At 51.1% G+C, this 24,314-nt stretch overlaps 1 protein-coding gene across 1 annotated transcript in view; it reads left to right on the top strand.

Annotated features, from left to right (window-relative positions):
• NAA16 (N-alpha-acetyltransferase 16, NatA auxiliary subunit) overlaps nt 1-24,314 on the top strand; it is a 587,644-nt gene that overhangs the window by 127,266 nt on the left and 436,064 nt on the right. Inside the window, exon 6 of the mRNA XM_078657379.1 lies at nt 11,412-11,565. Within this exon, the coding sequence (XP_078513505.1) occupies nt 11,412-11,565 (154 nt within the window). The remainder of the gene's footprint in view (nt 1-11,411; nt 11,566-24,314) is intronic.

Genomic DNA, 24,314 nt, shown 5'->3' with positions numbered 1-24,314 from the left:
TTCCCCAGCGTTCCCGCCCCGGGTTGTAAATGTGGAAAGAGGGTGGCTACAAAAATTTATATAAGTCTGAGATGAGTTTGGAGTCCGAGGAACGTGTCGCTAGTCACATCTCATAGGGAGTAAGTTTCCTATCCGCTAGGTCGCGCACCTGTGGCTGAAGCGCCCAGTGTCGCACCTGCAGGTACCGCATCAGTTCAGTCCCAGGCAGTCGATATTCCTTGCTGAGATCCTGAAACGAAACGGCACCCTCCGGGCCGTATGTGACACAGCGCACTGCACCTAGCCTCCCTCCAGTGCGCGAAGGCCCCTGGTTCCATCCCAGGCTGAAAATCCGGGTTTTCGACCAGTGGCGTGAACGGAGACGGAAAGGTGGTAAGCTCGTGTTTAAGATTCACGGCGTACCAAACACGCAGCGGGACTCGTGTGATAAAGAACGCGTAGAGATTGGGGGGACGATCAGCCCTGTTCATGAAGGGTATCTCCTGCAGGGTTCTACCCGCCACCGCCTGGTCCTGGAACAGCCAGTGCTTATCAGATTCCCACTTGCTCCACTCCACGAAATACCGGAGCTGCGCCGCCTGGAAATATTTGTGTAGGTTCTGGAATGCCTAGTCCGCCCGACTCCGGCGCCAGTGTAGATAAGGCTCTCTTGAGTCTGGGTTTGCGGCCCTGCCACACGAACCGAGCAATGTCCGCTTGGGCCTGCCCGATCGATCCCTTCGGGGGCTGAAGAGGTAAGGCCCGAAACGGGTACAGCACTTGCGGCAAGAGTGTCATCTTCACCGCAGCCACTCTACCCAGCAACGACAACGTACCTTTGTTCCATCGGGCCAACTCTTCCTTAATTTTCTTACCTAATGCTGCGTAGTTGGCCGCCACCATAACAGGTAAAGAGGGCGCTAGCAGAATGCCCAAATACGGAACCAGCACCTTAGACCAGCGCATGGGAAAGAGGCCTTGCAACTCGAGCCTCGTGGCAGTGGTCAGCGAGATGTCAAGGGCCGCCGATTTCCCCACGTTCATTTTAAAACCTGCCACCGCGGCGAAGGCCTCTAGCTCAGCGACGCAAGCCGGCAGCGCCCTACGCGGGTCGTCAAGCGTCAAGATGACGTCGTCCGCGTACAAGCTAATGGTGTGAACATACCTCCCCATCCGGACCCCAGTCGCATCTGGGTTCTGCCGAATTCGCTGCGCAAACTGCTCCATATATAAAGCGAAAAGTAGCGGTGACAACGGGCACCCCTGTCTGGTGCCCCGCTCTATCGCAAATGGTCGAGAGCTGTGTCCATTCACCCGGACCACCGCGGACGGATATCTATAACAGTTAAATATCAAGGTGCGAAATTTCTCACCGATGCCCATTTTGCAAAGCACCTTCTCCAGGTATGGCCAATGCACGTGGTCGAACGCTTTCTCCGCGTCCACCGAGAGGAGCATCCGTTCCCCTGGAACACGGGAAGCTTTTTCCAGAATGTGGACTACCCTCTTGGTGATGTCAACTGTTTGTCTGCCGGGGACAAACCCCGCCTGATCCGGATCCACCAGGCCCGGTAGATGAGGTGCCAACCGCGCCGCCAGGATCCTGGTGTATAGTTTGAGGTCCACATTTAACAGCGAGATCGGCCGATAGGAGCCACATTCCGTCCGGTCCTTCCCCGGCTTGGGGATAACCGACACCGTCGCTGAGAGCAAGTCGGGAGGAATGGCTCCCGGCTCCGCAAAGGAGTTAGAGACGCGTCAGCAGCGCTGCCAATTCCTGGCAGAATGTTTTATAGAAGAGAGGGGGGTACCCATCAGGTCCCGGGGCCTTCCCGTGCTTAAGGCGGGAAATCGCCGTAATCACCTCCTCAATCCGTATTTCCCGTTCTAGGTGTTCAGCCTGTTCCTTTGCAAGGGAGGGGAGATCGACCGAAGCCAGGTAGTCGGCCTCGGACTGCGCCGACGAGGGCTCGCCCGCATGTAAAGCGGCGTAGTACTGGCGGAAGCCATCCGCAATCCGATCATCGTCCGTGACTGTCGCTCCATTGGGTGCCAACAGCTCTTTCACCCGCTGGTGCTGGTGTTTAACACGAAGCTTGCTCGCTAGGAGCCGGCCGCACCTGTCCCCGCCGGTGTAGTACGCGTGTTTCAGGCGCAACGCCGCCTATTCCGCTCTGTCCACATCTAGAGCGGACAACAGCTTACGGGCAGCTTTGAGTTGCCTCCAAACCCTGGGGGCTCCCGTCCTCTGATGTACATGTTCCAGCTCCCTCACCGTGCTCGTAAGTTCGTCCCGTTTTAGTTGCCGTTCCTTATTTTCCGCAGAAGAAATGGCGATAAACTCGCCGCGGAGCAATGCCTTCAGGGCGGCCCATTGCGTCGCCCTAGCGGTATCGCCATTATCATTGTGCCGTCGGTAGTCGCCAATTGAGTCTCGTATTTGTTGTACAACCGATCGCCTGTGCAGCAGGGTGTCCCGGAGGTGCCAGACCCCTCGTGGGAGGGACGTCGGCGGAAGCTGAAAAGTACCGGATACCGGGGCGTGATCCGACAAAGTCAGTACGCCTATGTCAGAGGCAGTCGCTAGCGCACTAAACGGCCCTGTTACCAATAAATAATCCAGCCTCGCGTATGTCTTGTGTGCGTGTGAATAGTAGGAGTAGGCTCGGGCAGCAGGGTGGAGGCTCCGCCATAAGTCATGTAGGTCGAGGTCGCCTAAGCAGGATTTGGACCGCTGTGTGATTTCTTCCACCTGTGGACGCCGTTGTGCCGATCTATCTAGGGACGAGTCAAAGACACTATTCAAGTCACCACCTATTATTATGTGCCTATCTGGGGTAGTCGCAACTTCCTCTAAAGCTGATTGCAGGAACCTATCTTGGTGGTCATTGGGGCAGTATATCATACCAATCGTGAACACCAAACCTCCCACTCGGACCCTATAGACCAGGAGTCTCCCTTTCTGTTCTGCTACCTTGTGCAGGACCTCCCCCTTAAATGTCCTAGCCATCAGGATCGCCACTCCCGCCGTCTTGGTAGTCCCAGAGGAGAAGAGCTGTATGGGGAATTTCGGAGACCGCAGCCTGTGGCAATCCTCGGCCAGGAGGTGGGTTTCCTGAAGGAGACAGATGTCTGCCTGAGTGCTTTCAAGGAGAGACAGCACCGCCCTCCGCTTGACCGGGTTGTTCAGTCCTTTCACGTTGAGGGTGACTATCTCCAAGGCCATCAATGACAATCGTAAGGGTGACGCTTAACAAGCCTGACTTGCCCCCAGGGGCCGTCAGCAGCTAGGATCGTGTGAAATGAAGATGTGGAGTGTGATAACTGTAGCGGCAGGACCTCGCGGCCCCCAAATCCCTTGCAAACCTGAAGCGAAGGGAAAACAAATGCAACAACAATAGTCGACAATGCAGCGCGGGTCCCAGAACCCCCCTCCCATCCCCCTTGAGTCCCCCCCCCCCCCCCGACATCCTAGGTGCATCAGACCCAGCAGCCCTACAGCGCAGTGTCCGGTGCTCTGTAAAAGTGGTGAGAGGACAAAGCAGGTGCAGCAACATAACAGAACAGCACAGCGCAAACCCTGGGTCCCCCCTTTCCACACCTTCTGAACGTCCCTCAAACTACCCAACTCCCCAACTTCCCGCCTCCCGTCTACTGGCCTACCCCCTCCCCCCCCCTCCACCCTCAACCCCAACCCCCCCTCAACCCCAACCCCATCTGTGCAAAGAACACCATTGTCCCAGTCTGGTCCATGATGGACAAGTCCGTGGAGAGTTATTCGAGTGGACGTCCAGCCACCACCTTATGCCCTCCCGGAGCCCCCCTCCACCCCCCCCCCCAGAACCCCCGCACCTGCAGTGATGATAAGGCCAATATGATCTCCCCCCGGAGCATGCTCAGGCCGTCAAGGCCATATCGCCAGACAACGTGTCCATTTCAGCCCTGATCGTGGGAGAATCCGGTCGTGGAGGCGGGAGCGTGGTTCGTCTCCTCCGAACTGTCTGCCATCCCTCCCTGGAGTTGCGTCGGCGGCGAGGCGTCGGAGCGTCGTCATCCGTCGCGGTGATACCCAGCACTCCGCAAGTGTCCTGGAGGGACCGAAGCTGATGTAGCGTCCCGTTCCAACGGAAAATGAGCCTGAATGGGTGGCCCCAGGAGTACTGCGTGTCGTGTTCCCGCAAAAAGTCTGTGGCGATCTTGAAGGATTTGCGTTTTTGCAATGTTATCGTTGATAAGTCCTGAAACAGGGCCACCTGATGACCCCGGAAACTCACTGGTTGCTGTCGCCGTGCCTCACGCAAAATTCGCTCTTTCAAAGGGAAGTCCGGCAGGAAGGCCAGAATGTCCGGGGGCGGCGCCGAGGCCCGGCGCTGCAGACCCACTCTATGTGCCCTGTCAATTCTCACCGGGAAGTCTCCGGGCTCGCCCAATATGTCGCGAAACAGGTCCCTCAGGTAGGCAGCCGCGTCGTCCCCCTCTTCTTTAAATGGGACGCCCCGGACCCTGATGTTGTTGCGCCTGGACCTGTGCTCGAGATCCTCGGCATGGGCCTGGAGGTCAATCTGTCGGTCTCTGAGTCGCAAAACTTCCTGCTGTAAATGTGCAATTTCTTCGTCTCGGGATTGGCTAGCTTCTTCAACGGTGGATACTCGTTCTCCAAGCGCGTCGACCTCTCTTCTCACCTCCCGAACCTCCCCGGCCACCTCCTGTTTCAACGTTTGGAAGTCCTCCCTGAGGGTGCCGAACACCGACTCCAGAAAAAATCTGGTTACTGGAGGCTCTCCCCCTTCTGCGCCTCGAGAGCTAGTCGGGGGGGCTCGGGGCCGGCTGACTCCTATCCGGTCTCTGGGCACCTCTACCCAACATTTCGGGCAAAGTGCGTTCTCCTTTCTTGCCCCCTCTGTTGCTCGACATCTCAGAGGTGGGGGCGCGCCACAGGAGAGGGGGCATCCACAAAGGCCCGCTGGGTATGGGCTCAGTACTCACGCCACCGCACCTCCCCCGGTGACACCCCTCAGATCGATGCAAGCCCTCGGGACCCTAGGGGCGCCCGCAGGCCACTCTCAGCGGCAGGTCGGCCCTGTTGTGGGGTAACTATCACCGGTCAGTAGCGATGGCAGCAGAGCATTCCTTCCTCCACCCAGGGGCAGGTCACCTCGCTGTGGGGGCCTTGACCACGATTCCAGGCCGTCGCCCGCGTTGCAGCACCTCCGCAGGGGTCGGGGACGAATACCACTGCGCCACAGGGAGAGGCGTCACAGGCCGGCCCTCTCCTGGTCGGCTCACGCCACCGCAATCACCTGCCCAAGTTCTTGCTGGGGCCAGAGGCGCCCCCCCGTCCTTGACTGGGCCCCCGCTGGTGATCCCGGTTTTGCTGCTTGGCCGCGGTACCGCTGAGGGAAGCGCTGGAGGGACAAAGGCCCGGCGTCAATCGGGGCCGCTGGCTCCGCGTGTCAGGCCTGGCGCAGTCGCCTCTGTATTAGGTCCGGCGGGGCCCTCTACCCCGTGCTAGGAAGTAGCGGGACACTCCCGGACTCCCCGCGGTCCACGCCTGTCTCCGCCCATCCGCAGCGTCTCCGGCAGGGGGCCCGGGGGTCAGCGCGCAAGGACAGGCCTCCCGGCCTACCTGATCCCCGGACTTGCGTGGCCGCACTCCGCCGGCCCTCCCCCTCTCCGCCTCAGGCAAAGCTCTCTTGTCTCGTCCGGAGTCCCCGCTTCCGGGTCTCGCCGGCGGCGCGGGATAGATGTGCCCTCGGCCGCCGGTCTTCGCTGCGGCACCGGATGCTCTACGGTGCCTCCTGCGTGTCGCGGCCTCCGATCTGCGGGCCTCCGCCGGTTCTTGGGCCGGCTCTCACCCCGGGGGCGTCTTCAGCTTGGAGTCGCCGCGTCTGTGGGGCCACCGGAGGACCCAGGCCGCACCACTGCGTTCACAGCCGCACCGGGTGCGTCCCCTGCTCGATCCGGGGGAGATCAGCGGTAAAGGGCGACACAGGGGCTCCGGGGTCTCGGGAGCTCGCGGTAAGAACGTCTACTCAGCCCGCCATCTTTGCCACGCCCCCCCCCTTGGCCTGTTTTTAAAGCCTTCTCGACTCCTTAGGCGTCTCAGGACAGAGTGCGATGCCTTCAGGCTTTAAAGCGTGTCAGACCTGTGCCTGTCAAATATTTTTCACGGATCCGCCTGCGATTTGTATGTGGTGCCTAGGAGTGCACTACGCCTCTGAAGAGTGCGACGCCTGTCAACCGATGAAGCCAAAATCCTTGAGGGAGAGTTGTATGAAGCTGCTGGCCGCCCGGCTGTCCGGTCCTGCGCCTTCGCAGTGCCGCTCTCCCTCTCAGGAATGGGCCTGCTCATGAGATCGTTCCAGCAAGCGTAGTTTGGAGACAGGTAAGCGCAAGCATAAGTCACAGAGTTCACCCACCCGCAAACGTAACGCTGGGGCCCGCTGCTCTCGGACTTTACCAGAGACATGGGCGCACAGGAGTCGTCTCCCTCATATCCACCCTTTCCAGTTGTAGGAGCGACAAGGACCCAGATGGAGACATATTTAAGGACTCTCAAGTCTTCCTTCGGGTCACCCCCTCTCCCTGTTTTACCTTCGGGTCCCACAAAGGAGGAAGGCACTCATGTCGGGGCATCCCAGGCGTCCGTCCAGCCCACTCGTACCGCCTCGGCATAGCCATGTCCGGCTTCCTGCGCAGATGTCGGCTGCGACACCGGGTTCGACGCCCTGTCGACTTCTGTCCTCCATGCAGGCAGACGTCAATACCATGCCAGTTTGGCATTGGTTGGTGCCAGAGAGCGAGTCGCCGTCGGACTGTGCCCACATTGAGTACCCCTTGGAGGTTCTAGACGTCGATACGACTCTGTCTCGGCGTCGGTTGAAGCCGATGCCGGCGCTGACGGCTCCTCCATTTCAGGAGGATGAAATTCCTCTGGGCTCACCACGCTCGCAGTCATTTCAATGCCCCTTGATGCAGGGGCCTAGCATTCCATGGCCTTCGGATCAACCTCAGACTCCTCCACCCCTACTTTCTATTGGGCGAGTTAGCCTCCACCCATCCCTGACAGATGGTTTATTGTCGCCACCCAAATAGCGACAGAGGCTAGTGCGGCTTTCGCACGGGCAGTACGCAGGGCTGCAGATATTCTTCAGTTGAAACCCCCTGAAGTTTCATTGCCCTCAGATCCTTTGCTGAACCTCCTCCATGTTGAGCCTGTGGATGTGGAGCCCTTGCTGCCCCTTGGTGGACCTTTGTTTGACATCCTGCTTGGTACCTGGGCATGGCCCTCTTCTAATGACCCTGTTGATCGAGCCATTGCTCGCCGGCATTGTCCGGCCCCAAACGATCCTATTTGCTTGTCCCTGCACCTTAGAGCTCAGGGTCTGGTTGTCCAGGCGGCTTTTGACCTGCAACCTTCTTTCGCTCTGCCGTTGCTACCTCCCACTAGGGAGTCTCACTGGATGGAGACATGTGGTTGACACTTTTTTGCCTCCACCAGTGCGACCATCCATGCCTTGAATACGTCTTGCGTGTTCACACGTGCTTCTTTTGCCCTTAGGGAATTGGTTGAGCTCCTTCTTCCTTCTATCCCAGAAGGGCTCCTGGCCAATTTGCAACGCCTTCTCCTTGATGGACGGGAAATGGCACAATTTTCCCATCGGTCGTCCCTAGATGATATAGACTCTGTAGGGAGGGCAATGGCCCAGTAGGTTGCTTTCGGCTGCTATGCATGGCTGTGTGATAGTAATTTTCCCAAAAATGTTCGGGAGGCTCTTCGGGATCTGCCATTGAATGGCGTTAACCTTTTTGATTGTCACGGTGGTTCAGCAGTGTCCCGCCTCATGTCAGGTCTCCCGTAATTCTCTGGCTCCTGCGGCCTTTGTTCAGTACAGCTGGTCAGCTGGTTCTGTCTTTCTTTCGGTCCTCTGTCGGTGAGTTTCCCTCAAGAGGAACCCCCCTACCGGGGATAAAACGTACCCTATGTGGGGTATTTGTTAACTATTATGTAGCTGCCTTCCTACATGGACGGCTCGGTATGCTCCTATGGAGTCTTCCTCACAGAGGTTCTTCTGTGATTCCGCTATCCTCCTTTTCTGCTGTTATGCGACCCACAGTTTGGCATCGCTCTACTGCTCTTTCAGTTGGGGTCTATGGCTAGTCTGTAGTATTTCAATGCATGTCTAGATGTTTACTACTGTGAGGCTTCTGCCTCTCCCAGGGGTGTTTTTCGGTTTCGCTGTGCTCCTCTGTGTCACTGTTGGCTGCTCTCCTTGTCGCCAGCCACTGTCCCTTGGGACAACTTGTTCTGTCTCGTTCTGGCACAGTTCTTCCACGGCTGACGCCCTATTATCGTATAGTGCCAGGGCAGAGCCTGGTAGCGTGCCCCCCTCCATAGTCCGAGCTGCACGGCACTACTTTTCAGTGTCTGAACGTACTGTGAGTGCAACATGGTATGTTCGCTGTCATAGGGTGCCTACTTTCCCTTTTATCTGCTTCTGCGGTGTCTGGGGCTACCCTCCACCCTACGGGATGGGTAGTGCCTCTCATTCTTCCGCTTTGTCTGGACTCCTCTATAGGCAGTGGCGTCTTCCCCATGTACGTCTATGCTGTACACAGCCTTGTGCCCTCATTTTCTGGACGCTTCTTAAGCACACGTTTTTTCTCATTTCTCTTCTGCTTTCAGCGCAGGTGTTTTCCATGCTTCTACTTTGGGTCCCTGCTGTCACGTTCTCAGTGGCAGTGTTCCCTTAAGGATGCTCGCTGCCTTTACGTTGGTCCCGACTGTTTCTACTTTGGTTGCTCCATCTCCTCGGCTGTTTAGCGGGGGACCATGGCTCCTTCTGGACGAGTAGCTGATGTCGCTTACATGTCTAGACATGGTTCTGTCCAGCTCTGCTCCATATGGCTGTTGGTACTTATGGTGTACTATTATCATCTTTTATACAACACATCTTTTTAGATGTGTATCCTTTTTAATGTATATCTGCTCTATGTGCTTTTCACAGCAAGGCCATGCATGCAAGGTCGTTGCTGCGGTGTCTGTGGACTTTGTCCAGGTTTGCTCATGGTGCACGCTCTTATGTGTGTCCGGTTTGCCGGAGCACCCCCCCCTGCTTTTTCTTTGCATTCCTGGTGCTGCGTCTCTCACTTCTGGGCAGCTCACGCTAACCTACATGGGGATTTCCCTGTACTTGTGTGCTTCTGGCGTTCACACTGTATACTTAAGTACTTCTGTCTTCCCACATAAATACCAGTTTTACTGTGGTCCTGTTCTGGGTGCCTCTGCGTGTTGCCATTTGCCCTCTCCCATGTTTTTGTGTGTCCTGCAGTGCTTGTGTGGTGTGTTTCTGGTAATGCCGGCACTTACTAACCAAGGGGCAGCATCCTGCCACTGCTGCCCCACGTATCTTTGCAGGTTCACAGTGTTTTTTCCACTGTTCTGCTTGCTCAACCAGTATGCGCTCATTCTGTCATACCGCTTTGTCCTCTCTCTGATCTTGCTTCCTGTCGACACATCTGATTCTTCGGATCCCTCGGACTTCTTTACAAAGTTCTGAACTCTCACTGCAGCACAGGCATTCTGGCTCTGTGCTTTCCTTCTCTCACCCTTGTATACACAAGGGGGTTTTCGTGCTGTTCTTGACTGCTTGTGGTGCCTTTGCCTCATATTGTTCTCCGCTCTCTTCAGAGCTTCATGGTCTGGTGTTCGCTGTGCTGACATTGCTGTCCCGATTGTATTTAGTCACCTGGTTGACGGCACTGTTTTAGTCACTTTGTTCACTATTAAGTTCTCTCGAGAACTTGGTGGGGTTCGTCGCAGACCAGCCTCCTCTATTGGTATGGCTTTGGTATCTATTCTAAGTTAGGAAATCTGGGGCTAGACGTCTCTATCAGATAAACAAGTTACTTACCTTTGGTAACGATGTACCTGGTAGAGACATAGGGCCATATGTAGGTGGCCCAATACCGGTCGGTAACCGTGAAATTCGTTAAATTTCACCGTTACCGACCGGTATTTAGGCATTTGTGATGTAGGGAAGGATTCGGTATTAAGGAATCCGTAAATACCGATTCCTTAATACCGATTCCTTATGGCCTTGCATTTAAGGAATTGGTAATACCGATTCCTTAAATGCAATGTAGGTAGCACTTAAAACAATGCACCTCGGCCTTAAGGAATCTCTATTTACACCAACTCCAAGTTGGTGGTATTCCTTATTACCGAATCGGTATTAAGAAATATTAACGATTCAGTATTTTTTTACCGAATATTTACCTACATCACAAATACTGAATTCTTAATACCGAATCGGTAAAATTCGGCATTAAGAATTCGGTATTTGGCAATTACCTACATATGGCCCATAGTCTAGCCTCAGATTCCTTAACGCCCACCCATCCTCCCCGTTCTACGAGGACCTTTTCAGGTTGGGCTTTCGGCATTCGCTTCCCTCTGGGTGGCTTTTCTTTCTGCAAAGTGTCATCTTTCACTCCTCTCCAGAAGGCTTCATTCTGGTTACCTGTTTTTACATCCTTTCTCATTATGGGTGGTAAACTTGTGTGTCTTGTGCCCTTTTTTCTCCATCGCCTTGGGATCTTTACCTCCCTGAAGCTCCATATATTTGAAGCTATTGGCTCTGCCTCAGTATTAGATCTCTTATAAGGGGTACGGCATCCTTTTCTGCTACCGACTTGTGGTGGATTGCCATTGCTTCCCTGTTTCGGACTCATTGTCCTTCACATTATATATTATGACTGCCGACTTCTATCTGCCATGATGTTTTTTCACATTCTCTTCTGTTTCCAGGGGGGTTAGCCTTCGCTTTTGCGGGGTTGCTTCTTAGAGCGGTGCTCTGCTCTTTCCATTCACTGATTTTCAGTATACAGTGCCTGGCACTGTTCTTTATGGTGCTGTCTCACCATTCAGATTCTTCTTCTCCTGTTTTCGCACACTGTTCACAGTTTTTTGTGGTGGCTCCGGGTTAGAGCGCGGAAAAGTTTCTCCTACGAAAACTGATGTCAGTGCTTCGGGGAGGGGGCTATGTGTTGCTCCACTGATGTCACGTCCGTGGACGACGTTGGGACGGTGCCGTGCGGCGCCGCTCCCGGCATACAGAGATGCTGCTGGAAACGATTTTCCGGATCCAGTCTGACGCCTGGAGATATTCGAAGTTAAGGAATCTGCGGTTACACTATGTCTCTACCAGATACATCGTTACCGTAGGTAAGTAAATCGTTCTTTCAAGGCTTTAATTTTTGCAGGGAACTAAGTAACGTGTTCATGTGTATGTCACTCACCTGGAGTATTTTAAATTATCTACCTTTGATAGTAGGGTTTCTCTTCTTAACATGATACTTAGCAGGTTATACTGTAGAACAGTGAAAACAAATAAGCATCTCTGAAAAATGTTTTTTTAATTTCTTTTTAGGTTCCACCCAATAAAATTGACTATGAGTATAGTGAATTGATACTGTACCAGAACCAAGTGATGAGAGAAGCTGATCTCTTCCAAGAATCTTTAGATCACATTGAAGCGTATGGGAAACAAATAGGAGATAAGCTAGTAGTGGAAGAAATTAAAGGTACTTCTGTGGTTCCCTTAAGCTGAAAGGTGGTTCTTTACTTGCACATATTTTGTTTGGGAATTAAATAGTTGCATGTTGCCATTGCATTTTGTGTTTTGAGAATTTGGACATAATGAAACACTGCTGTTTTATAAAAGTTCGGATTTATAAATGCAAATCTTTATGTAGCTCACGCCTCATGCTCGAGTTTAACATTTCTCTTTTCATCACTCTTTGTACTTTCGTTGCTAGCCATCAACTTAGTCACACAGATGTACAAAATCCTTTAACACTTTTAAGAAGGGATACACTGTGTGTAAATATATACCCTCTCCCCCTTTTTTCTTTACTGCATTATGTACCTATTGACAGGTAACTTTAAAATAGATGTTTCTTTTTTTGGAACTAAAGTAGCTCAATTTGGAATTGTACCACTCAGTCTAAAAAATTAATGGTACTATTTAAATGGGAAAATTAATAGAAATGAACATCATTCATAAGCTCAACAAGCCACACTAAATCATGTATTCAAACTGCATCATAACTTCACTATCATACCGGGCACTTCCATTTTGTCTCCTAGTTATTTCTTTTTCACCTCCTTTGAGCATGAAACTGGAGTACTGGTCTCTATCCTTCATATAGTTTTCCAGTGAGTTTACCTGGAATTGTATTTTTTTTTTAACCATGTTGAAGATATTCTCATGTTTTGTGATCTTTGGTAATCTGGTATACCTTTAAAAGAAGAAAAAATGTGAAGGACTGTCATTTGTTATGTGATTTCTTTTTCTGACTACAGGGCTGAGAAATGGTTTCTCATTATATCAAGACATGTCCAACATGGCTTCTTTAAGTATTTTTCTGGTTAACAATCTGCTTTGATCGCACAATGGTTGCTTATTATCATATATATTGAAGACCTTCACATGTGTATGTTCCATGAAAAATCTATAGCAAATAGAACAAAATGATTGACGGACTGTTGAAACTTTTCGACCATTCGCCCCCAGTCACAGACCTGGGTTTAATCCATCGTGCTTTTGCTCACTAGGCCTCCCCAGTTTGGACCGAGCCATATGCAAATCATCCTTGATCCTGCTCCTCAGCCAGAACTATCAGGTCCTCCCTGGACCGGAAACAAGCATCCTGGGACTGGTTTCGGGGTATCACCCCTCATCAACCAGGCTAGCTTGAATCCAGTGGCACAGGGAGCAAGGGACCCTCGTCTGGGCATACCCTTTGGCCACTTAGGGCGAACATAGCAAACGCAACAAGATGATGGAAAGAGTGCAGAAACTTTCCAACCACTCACCCCCACTCACAGATCTGGGTTTAATCCATTGTTCTTTTGCTTCTTTTGCCACTCCAGTTTGGACCCAGCCATATGCAGATCAGCCTTGACCTTGCTCCACTGGCTGATATTTGGCATGCTGACTACTTTGCCATTACCTGCTTTGTCAGTGATAGGCACACATTTTTGCATTATCGTTTCTGCAAGCTTACAAGCATATTTACAGTGAGTGAAATATTTTGTGTACCTTTGCATGCACTATCTGTGACAAGCAAACCTTTATGCATAACTACAGTGGGAGCAATATTTGATGAGGGATTTATTATTGATCCTCATCGTTTGGCGTGACCGGTTTCTCAGTGTGTACATATCATGTACAAAACAATGAAATAATTTCTGCACCACCTCCATTTTGTCAGTACTGGCATCTAGTCCATTGTGTTGGCAAGAATGGAAGGAGGCCTTTGAGGCTTTTTTGGAAGCCATTGACTGGGATACTTTCCCGTATTAGTAAAAAAAAGAGCTACCCCCTGTCATTTTTTGACCGACTTTCTTTTATCTTTTTGTCGAGTAAGAAGACTTCGGGGTTCAAGCCATGTGATGTCTGTGCCATGTCGGTCACGGACCCCAGTTTATTGTGTCTGATGCCTGGAGGGCGAACATGACTCAGCCATGCTCCGACTGCTGGGCCATGGCGCCAACGCCTTTGAGGGAGCGGTCCCTAAAGCTTCTCGCAGTCTGGCGTCCGACACCGCAGAGGTCGCCTCGCCCCTCTCGATCCCAGTACAGGTCTCGGTCGAGAGGAAGGTCCGAGCACTGCTCCGGTGAATTGAAGTCCTCTTTGTCAAAGTCAGGTAAAGGGCACCACAAAAAGCACAAGAATTCGAAGTGTGCTTCAACTTTGCCCCATCCGTCTCACGACATGTTCAAGGCCTCGCTCTGCAGAGCGAGTGCCAAGGTCGGCTCCAGATTTCCCTCCCGCCCAGCTGAAGGAGTCTTATGATGCTATGTGCACCATATTTGGGTTGCCTGACACTGCCAGCGTGCCTTTGGGCCACGCAGGCTCAGAAGATGCGGAGGGGGGGGGCGTGGTTCCCACCCCTGCTGCTTGTAGTGAGGAAAAGGGGTTAACTACAGACATTGCTATGTTAGCGTAAGTGAGGTATATGCTTAGACGCCATTTTGCCGCTTTTGTACACAACACTACAGGGCTCTGTTCTCGTAAATAAACTGCTTACACTCTTTTACATGAGAACTGTCTGTTTTTCACATATCTAGGCGCGCTATATGCCCTCAGTCTGCACATCATGTTCAAGGTTGAATAACAATGTATGCTGTTAATTTATGTTGACCAGTCCCACACACATAGACATAGCAGGAAACGCAGCTGCTCAAACTCAAACTCAGGTGCTTTTAACATTGCATTGCATGCATGAGGAGGCACTTGGAGACAACGTTTCCAACCTCGAGAAGCTGTGCGTGTCCTGGGATGTGATTCATTTCATCTGATCTTGGAGTTATGGGGTTCCCCGTCAAAGCCTAGAGGTCTTCTTCTATTATTAATTAAAACAAGCTCCAAGCACGGGGAGGGTGGTAACGGCGCTATAATCCATTTTCTAATATGATTTCCCCTTTTGTGCTTTATGGAATTGTAACAATGCTGATTGTATTATTCTTATGCATCTTTTTGTTAGTATTGGTGAGAGTACTGCATCTTAGAGCACGTTAGTTAAAATAAACATTTTAAGCTATATTGTGTCTCTGATTACTCACGTTGTGGACTGGTATTTTAGAGCTAAAGGGTGTTCTTGATAAGTCGCATGTTCCAGGTTGTCTAATCATTGGTAACTTCGCTGTAGTACGGAGAACGAATGAGACACTAATACTAGTCGGATCGGGGTTCTGGGAACTGAGGTGGGTTTTTTGGTACACCACAATACATCGAGGTCCTGGTTTCCTGCGCATAGTTCTGTTCATGAGCAGAATCCCTGCAACAGGCTCTGCCCACGGTCTCCGCGTGGACCCGTTCCCGGGTCCGGACTAACCCTGGTGTCAACTCCATAGCGACCTTCCCAAGCGTCAGAGGTCCTCGAAGTCGCTGGCGCCCACCAGTGGGCTGCCTCCCCAATCCTCATTCCTGACTACACTGAGCCGGTCGGATGTCCACTGATTCAGAGACCGACCACGACTGAGCCATACGGCTCCATACCGTTCACCTTGCCCTATTCTGAAGGGTGGGGGAGCAGAATCCCTTAGAAATCCCACACCATAAAGATGTGGACTGGTACGAGGAACTGGGTGATGCCCGTGCCTTGGATACCTCTCCAGACTCTGGCATGCTTTCCCGTCCTACCCTGGCTACGGAGAAGGAGGCATCATTTGCCATGGTGGTGCGTAGGGCTGCAGAGGTCCTCCACCTTCAGCTCCCTACAGTGGCGGTCAAGACTAATGTCTTGTCAGAGGTCCTGCGGCCTGGGGTCTCCAGCTCAGATCCCCTACTGCCCTTGAAAGACCTTAACAGTTGTCCTTCTGGGAACCCGGTCCAGACACAGCACAGGGGCTCATTTGAATAGGACCACTGCCTGCCGCCATCGCCCTGCACTGGGCGACCCACTTTTCCTCACCATCCACCCTCAAAGCTTGGTGGTCCATGCATCTACTTCTCGTGGCATGTTCTCTTCCGCACCCCGGACAGGGAATCCAAGAGACTCAAGCGCTTCGGAAAGAAGATTTTTTTCTTCTGCCATTCTGGCATTGCGGTCGGTAAAAAACCACGTGCCTTTTAGGCCGTTACTCCCATTCGATATGGGATACGGTTTTGCAGGTGCTGCCCAGAGTCGGAGGAGGACTGCGCTCTACTCTCTCACTCTATCTCATATTGGAGAGACACAACTAAGTTCGCCATCATATGTGGCTTGGACATGGGCAGAGCGATTTCCACGACGGTGGCTGTTCGTCACCACGCCTGGTTAAGAACGTCTGGTTTTCCGGGAGATGTCCAAGCGAACCTCATCGACATGCCCTTTGATGGCTCCTGTCTCTTCGGCGATAAGGTGGATACTGCCCATGAGTGCTTCAAAGACTCCAGGGCCACTGCCAAGTCTTTGGGCCTCGCCACAACCCTAGGGCCTCATCCGCTTTTTGCCCCTTTCGTGGCTACGGAAGGGGCTATCTGCCGTGCCAGCCGTATTCCGGCCAGTGGACTCCGCAAGTTTAGCAACCTCTGCGGGGCCGTGGACACGGTTCACCCCGGCCCCATGGATCTGGAAACCAAAATTCGAGCCAAGCCACGATCCCCTCCTCTGCTGCAAAACCTTCCTAGTCCGATTCCCCCAGGATCACTCTGTCAGTTGGTGGCAGAGTCCGCTATCATTTCTACCACTGGTGAAACATTACATCGGACAGGTGGGTGTTGCAAATAGTCCGAAGGGGCTATTCCCTCCCCTTCGAGACTACTCCATCTATCCTCCCAGTGTACTATCTGCTGACGCACGATGACCTTGCTTTGCTTTGCGAGAAAGTCAAGACTCTCTTGGCCAAGGGAGCTATAGAGAGGGTTCCCCGGCCAGAAGTAGGCAGTGGTTGCTATTCCTGCTACTTTCTGGTCCCAAAGAAGGATAGAGGCCTTCGTCCTATCCGACCTCAGAGCCCTCCAGTACGTCCTCAAAAAGTAGAAATTCAAGTTGCTCACCCTTGCTCAGGTCCTGTCTGCCTTGGACCCGGGAGACTGGATGGTAGTACTGGACTTGCAGGATGCCTATTTTCATATACCCACCCTGCCTGCCCATTGTCGCTACCTGCCGTTCATGATGGGCCATACGGGCTCTGCAGTGAGACCTGAAGTTCCAGTGGGCACAGACTCGAGGAAATCTCACTGACCTGATTCAGATCTCGGAGGGGCACTGTGAATGACCTGCAGTGGTGGCTAACGAATCTACATTTGAGGCGAGACCGTCCGGAGAGGCATGAGGGGATTGTTCCCAGCACCTGCAAGCGGACCGTGCTGCAGTTGTGCCATTGACATGCACCAATTCTAGGAAACACATATATGTTCCTTACCAGTCAGCTTCTGACTACTTCGAATATGTTGGAGAGCTTACCCAAGCCCAACTTTCTTAGTGAATACGGCGGATTTCGTCCCCCTTTCTTTCTACAAGTGCTCCCCCAGTCCTGATGAAGACCCCACCCCAAGGACCACTATCTGTCCTGACTTAAGAGGTCGAAACGTCAACAACATTCGAAATGCAAACTCTAGTGACACCACACAAAACTAATGTTGGGTCCTGTTGAGTTATGTATTACATTGGGAACATTTGACCATGTATGGAAACGTATACAACAAACTGCGTTGATGTATATATGTCATTATTACCTTTCCTTGTCCCCGACCTACACTTGAACACTCCACCCCATTCCTTTTTCCTACCTCACCCAGAGCACTGTAAAATATTGCACATTTGTTTCAATGAGCAATTGTATGGCTCCTATCTGTAAATGCTTTGAATTGGATTGCGATTCAGAAAAGGGGGTGGTGATGAATTGGATTGCGGCAGATATCCTTGAACAATATAAAATCACAGAAGTGGACTTAGAGCACATTTAATTTGTGTTGTGTTTTTGTGCTACTATAATTGCATGAAAAGTTTTATTTGCTGCCGCGACCACACTTTTTGATACTGTATTGATTGGGGCAAGAGCAGACCCCTCAACCTTCCCCACCCAGACCTCACAGTAGTGACAGATATGTCTCTTCTGGGATGTGGCGGCCATCTGCGAGAGGTGGAGATCAGAGGACTATGGTCTCCGGCAGAAGCCAGGCTTCATATCAATCTGTTGGAGCTTCGGGCGATGTGACTGGTACTGAAAGCCTTGTTACCATCCATACAAGGAAAGTTAATCCAAGTGTTTACGGACAACACTACTGCCATGTGGTACTGCAACAAGCAGGGTGGAGTGGGGTCGTGGGTTCTTTGTCGAAAGGCCCTGCATCTCTGGACTTGGCTGAAACAACAGTGCATTTCCCTGGTGGTTCAACACTTGGCCAGTTCTGAAAGTCCGGGCAGACGAGCTCAGCCTAAGGTGCCTGGCGGATCACTAGTTGCGTCTCCATCTGCAGGTTGTAAAACGTCTCTTTCAGCGGTTGGGAGAGCCTTGGTTAGATCTGTTCGCCTCTGAAGAGAACGCGCAATTTCAGCAGTTCTGCGCATTGGAGTTTTCAAGGCTGCTTCCGCTCTTCGACATTTTTCATTGCGAGTGGAGCTCAGGCCTCCTTTACCCCTTTGCGCCAATACCACTCCTGCCCAGAGTGCTCAAGTAGATCAGGAGCGACCGGTAACATGTCATTCTTGTGACTCCAGACTGGAGATGGAGAGTTTGGTATCCCAAGCTCCAAGAAATGAGCATCGATCCTCCGATCAGGGTGCCCCTTTGAGAGGATCTTCTGTCGCAGCAGCAGGGGAGGGTCCTCCCCAAACCTGTCCACTCTCCGTCTCCTTGCGTGTAGATTGAGCTGCGGCAGTTATCAGCTTTTGACCTTCCTCCCGAAGTCTTTAGGGTTATTTTGGCAGCCGTCCACGAAATCGGTATACAGCTGCAGATGGAACAACTTTTGTAAATATTGTACAGACCGGTCTATTAACCCTCTGTCTGCATATTTATCTGATGTCCTCCTGTTTATTCTTTCCTTTGCCCAGCAGGAATCTGCTCTTGGCACCTTGAATGGTTATCTTTCAACCCTTTCTTCTTTTCTTCAGCTGCCTGACCAGCCTTCCCTTTTCAAGTCACCTCTGGTGCAGAGGTTCTTGAAGGGGCTAACCCACTTGTTTCCCCCTTCATTATGCCACAGTGGCACCTTAACTTGGTTCTCACTTTTCTGATGTGTGCCCCGTTTGAGCCCCTACACAACTACACTCTACGGCTGCTCACCATCAAAACAACTTTTTATTTATTTATTTATTTTTTACACTTATATGGCACGCAGCTACCCAAAAAGGGTTTCCCGGCGCCGACTACATGTCACTGAACAGGGGTATGGGATGAGTTTGGTCAGTAGGGTTATTTCTGAAAAACCCAGGTCTTTATGTTCTTCCTAAACCTGGCATAGTTTTCTTCTTTGCGAATGTGAGGGGGGAGTGTATTCCAGAGAGTGGGCCCTAGGACAGAGAAGGATCTCCCTCCCATTCTCGCCAGTCTGAACCTGGGAGCCACAAAGTTTGCTGCGGTTTGGGAGCGCAGCTTCCTTCCCGGGATGTAAGGAGTAGCTAGTGCTTGCAGGTATTTCGGTGCTGTACCGGTTTTTATCCTGAACATATAGCTAAGGGCTTTGAACCTAATGCGGTTTTCCACCCTGAGCCAATGCAGGTCCTTCAGGTGCGTCGACACACTGCCATTTTTCGGGATTTTGCATAAGAGTCTTGCAGCTGAATTTTGGACAAGTTGCAGCCGTTTAATGACAGCCTGATTTTAGCCCAGGTAAAGAATGTTGCCGTAGTCAAGACGAGATGTTATGAGTGCATTGACTACGGTCTTTTGGGTTGCAGGGGTCAGCATCCATAGGATTTTTTTTAGCCACTTCATAATGGTGAAACAGAGGCCTACCACTTTGTTGGCCTGTTGTTTCATGGATAGGGCGTTGTCGATGGTAACCCCCAGGTTTCTTACATGGTGGCAGGTGTAGGGAGGTTACCTAACTCGGAAGGCCAGTGGGAGGAGTTCCACAGGTCTTTATTTTTCCCCAGAAGAAGGATCTCTGTTTTGTCTCCGTTTAACTTCAGCTGGTTGGTGGACATCCAGCTGAAGATATTTTGGAGCCCCTGTCTGAGAAGGGATGGAGCTGAGGGGTTTGACTCTGACAGTGAGAAGATGATCTGAGAGTCATCTGCATAGGTCATGAGGGTGAGTCCTGACCTGTCTACTAAATCAGCCAGGGGTCTGAGGTAGAGGTTAAAGAACAGTGTGCTCAGGATGGAGCTCTGTGGTACTCCATGTGGGGCACTGAACGTATCAGAACAGGCGAGGGAGGATGTGATCTGAAACGTCCTGTGTGTCAGAAAAGACTTGATCCATTGTAGTGCGGCACCCTGGATACCATTTCTACCAAGTGTGGCCAGAAGTTTGTTATGTGAGATGGTGTCAAAAGCCGCACTCAGGTCTAACAGAATGAGTGCGACTGTTTGACCCTCATCTAGGAGTTTCCTGATGGTTTCGGTTACTCCCAGTAGAGCGGTTTCGGTGGAGAAGCCAGCTCTAAAACCGGACTGTGACGGGTGAAGGAGGGAATTTTCTTCAGTGAAAAGTGTGAGGGCGGAGTGAATGTGTCTTTCCAGAAGTTTTGAAAAGGCTGGGAGAAGAGATATGGGTCGGTAGTTGGCTAGTATTTCGGGGTTGGCTGTGGGGTTTTTCAGAAGTGGACTGACCATAGCGTGTTTCCAGAGTGAAGGGACTGTGGAGAGCTGAAGGGAAGAGTTTAGAGTATCGGCAATAATGGTCAGGGAAGGGACGTCAATTTGTTTCAAGACACTAACGGGCAATGGATCACGGGGGAAGCCTGATTTGATGGTCTTGAGGGTGGACCTAAGTGATTCCAAGGTTATAGGAGGCCAGTGTTCTAAGGTGTTTATTTCGGCCGACCAAGGGGGCATAACCTCTTGTGGGCCGTTTGCGGAGGTGTTTGAATTAATATCGAGGATGATTTTGTCAATTTTTCCAGTGAAGGAGGCGAGATCTTGGCATTGTTTTTTGTTTAGTGGGCAGGCAGTTGCGGTCGTTTGCGCACCTGCAAGTTCTTTTACCGTGTTAAAGAGTGTTCTTGCCCTATTAGGCGCTGTATTGATGGTATTCGCTACATAAAGGGCTTAAGCTTTAATGCATGCAGAATGGTATTCAATTCTGGCTTTATGATATGTCATTTTTTTTCGTGTGCATAGTCTTTCCGCCACTGTCTTTCGAGGGCTTTGCACTTTGATTTTTCGGCTTTTAGGAGCTTGTTAAACCAGGGGGCTGGGGGACGGTGGGCGTTCCTTTTTGTCTGAGATGGAGGGAAGACAGCCGTCTGCGGCGTTTCCCAGCCATGAATGTGTTGCATTAGCAATACTTTCCATGTCAAGGGCTGGGGCAGGGGGTTTAATGGCTAGAGTTCTGTTCAGTTTTTCGACATCAAGCAGCTTCCAATTTCTCATAGAGGAAGCAGGCCAGACAGTATTCGTTTGAAAGAGTGCTGGTAGTGTTAGGCAAAAGTGAATGAGATGGTGGTCTGACCAGCAGATGGGAATAGTGTTTTGCCATCTCAAATCAGGAATGTTAGAAAAGATGGGGTCTAGCAGGTGTCCTGCCTTGTGAGTAGGCCCAGAATTAAGTAGTCTTACGTTCAGTGCTGCTAGGTCATCCAGTAGATTGGTGCATGCTGCGTTAGTAGGGTCGTCGAGGTGCAGATTTAAGTCTCCAATCAGAGAAAAGTTTTTGGAGGCAAGGTGAAATGGTATGATGTGGTTAGCCAGATTTGCAGCCCATGTGTTGCTATTCCCGGAGGGCCTATATATTAGAAGGCTGGAGAATGTGAAGTTGGGGTTTAGGGTGATTTTAAAAGATGACGCTTCACATTCAGGGATGTTGACTGACTCCAGGCTACATGTGAGTTCTCTACAGAAGATAATAGCGATACCCCCGCCTAGTTTACCCTCTCTATCTCTCCTAGCAATGGCATAGTTTGGAGGGAGAGCGGTTGCTACATGTGGACCCGCGCTTTCGTGCAGCCAAGTTTCTGTTAAGAATAGGGCACTGGGTTTGTTGTCCAGTAAAAGATTGAAAATGTCTAGTTTGTGTTGACGTAGAGATCTGCAGTTTATGCTATAAAAAGAGAATTCACGAGCTTCTTGTTTTGGCCGCTGATTCTGCGTAGAGTTGCAGGGTCTTGGGTCAGGGTAGGGTTGGAAGCTGGTGAGAGTGAAATTACATTTAGAGCAGGTAATGTTTCCTTTCAGTGACGTCGTTAGTGGGGTGCAGTTACTGTGTTTGGCAGGACGTAGGGCCCTTAATTGCTCGGAGCTCATACCTGGGTTTCGTAGGGCCGGTGGGGTATAGTTCCATGCCCCTTGCCCCGGCCTGACCCAGACTGGCCCAGACGGGCTGGTCTTAGGCTTGTCTTTGGCGCGGGTATGGTGCGGTCGCAGCGCGTATTCGCTGTGCGTCATAGAGGGGATCAGGTTTATGTAGAGGACGGGCTAGTCATCAGCTCCGCCTCTACACACTCGCCCAATCAGTGCCTGCCCCGGCCGGGAAGCCGGAAGAAGGTACTGCCCTGCACCCTCCACACAAACAAGCCTAGCGCTTGCGGTGGAACGGGGCTGCAGGGGCGACAAGTGCCTCAGTGGTAAGTGGGTACAAATGTAGTTAAGAATAAACACACGGTGCAATTTTTAAAATCAATCGACGCAGTGCTTATTAAAATAATTTTCGCGCTCTAAACATAAGATCGCTATTCAGCGCAGGTCAATGAGGACAGGCATTTAGTTAAAAAAAAATAAGCGGTGCAATTCTTAGTCTCAATCACACAGCAAGAGTTGGTCTAACAGAAAGCGCTTCACCATACACTTCGCAAGCGAATGTCATCAGGGAAAGCAAATGAATATGATGGGCTTATGTAGAGGACGGGCTAGTCATCAGCTCCGCCTCTACACATTCGCCCAATCAGAGCCTGCCCCGGCCGGGAAGCCGGAAGAAATGTACCGCCCTGCACCCTCCACACAAACAAGCCTAGCGCTTGCGGTGGACCGGGACTGCAAGGGCGACAAGTGCCTCAGTGGTAAGTGGGTACAAATGTAGTTAAGAATAAACACACGGTGCAATTTTTCAAATCAATCGACGCAGTGCTTATTAAAATAATTTTCGCGCTCTAAACATAAGATCGTTATTCAGCGCAGGTCAATGAGGACAGGCATTTAGTTTTAAAAAATAAGCGGTGCAATTCTTAGTCTCAATCACACAGCAAGAGTTGGTCTAACAGAAAGCGCTTCACCATATACTTCACGCAAGCGAATGTCATCCTTCTTAGTGGCAATAGCCTTTTGCAGTAGGGTGGGCGAATTGCAGGCATTTCATCATAGCCTTCTTACCGGACGGTCTTCCCGGACAAAGTGGTACTCCTGAGTAGGGCATCTTTTCTGCCTAGGGTGGTAACCTCTTTCCATCTGGGGCAGTCTGTTTGCCTGCCCACCTTCTATGCACTACTCCACCCTTCCAATGAAGAGTGTCTCCATCGTCTGGACCCAAAAAGAGCGCCATCGTTCTAGCTGGATCGAACCAAAGAGTTCTGGGTGGACGACCAACTCTTTTATAGGGTATGTGGGTGCAAAGAAAAAGCATGCTGGCCAAAAGAGGACTATGTACTGCTGGCTTATCCTCTGTGTCAATATCTGTTACGCCTTAGCGAAGAAAGATCCCCCTGAATGGCTGAGAGCCCATTCCACCAGGGCAAAAGCCGCCACCACAGCTCTCTAGCGTGGTGTTCCCGTTTCTGATGTCTGCCAAGAAGCCACATGAGCATCTCTGCCCACATTCGCCAGACACTATTACCTTGATTCCCAAGTTCGCAAAGAAGGCCTGTTTGGTCGATTTCTTGGTCTGAACTTCTCCATAGTCCCTCCTCCGGGGATGGTATTGCTTGGATATCTATTCAAAGGGTAAGGAATCTGCGGCTAGATGTCTCTATCAGATGGACAAGTTAGTTACCTTCAGTAACGCCTTATCTGGTAGAGACATGATATAGCCGCAGATTCCTTACTGACCCATCCATCCTCCCCGCACTGCAGAATTTTTTTAATTGTCGGGGATATTCCCATTCAGGGACCTAGCTGTTCATTTTTTAACACACCATAGTCAGTCACTTCATGGCTTCAAGCTTTTGGTGTGGAATATTGTGGAAAGTACTGATGTCAGTGCACTGGAGTGGCGGGTATATTGACCACATGGACGTCACTACGCTGACAAACATGATGCCGACAACGTCACGAGGAGTCACCACCTACCGGCACGCAAGGAAACTGCTAAGAAAAATCTTCCAGATATAGCCTGATGCCTGGAAGTTCAAAGGTAGGGAATCCACGGCTAGATCATGTCTATACCAGATACGGCATTACCGAAGGTAAGTAACTTGTCCATTAGTTGTAAGATTCAAGAAGGGCTTTTGTCAACGGAAGATTCAGTTTTAGAAGCAGCACTTACTTTAGCCAGGAATATGGAACAGGCAGACTTTTGGGCGAGGGAAATGAGTATGGATGTTGGTGTAAAGTGAAGTAAAACAAGTTTTGAAACCATCTGAGAAATGAGGTAGCAAAGGACATGGTGACAAGTCACTGTATCGTGATCCTGCGGTTCGTGCCATGACTGTGCAGGCTGACAGTGATGTTTTTTTTACCATTGTGGAAGCTGCGTACATTTGGGCACGAGTAGTTCAGCTATAAATGTGTCCCGTTTCAAGCGT

The sequence above is a fragment of the Lissotriton helveticus genome, chromosome 8, assembly GCF_964261635.1.
Source record: "Lissotriton helveticus chromosome 8, aLisHel1.1, whole genome shotgun sequence".
Lineage (NCBI taxonomy): Eukaryota > Metazoa > Chordata > Amphibia > Caudata > Salamandridae > Lissotriton > Lissotriton helveticus.
Note: the sequence above shows the minus strand (reverse complement) of the source record. Positions and strands in the feature narration are given on the sequence as shown.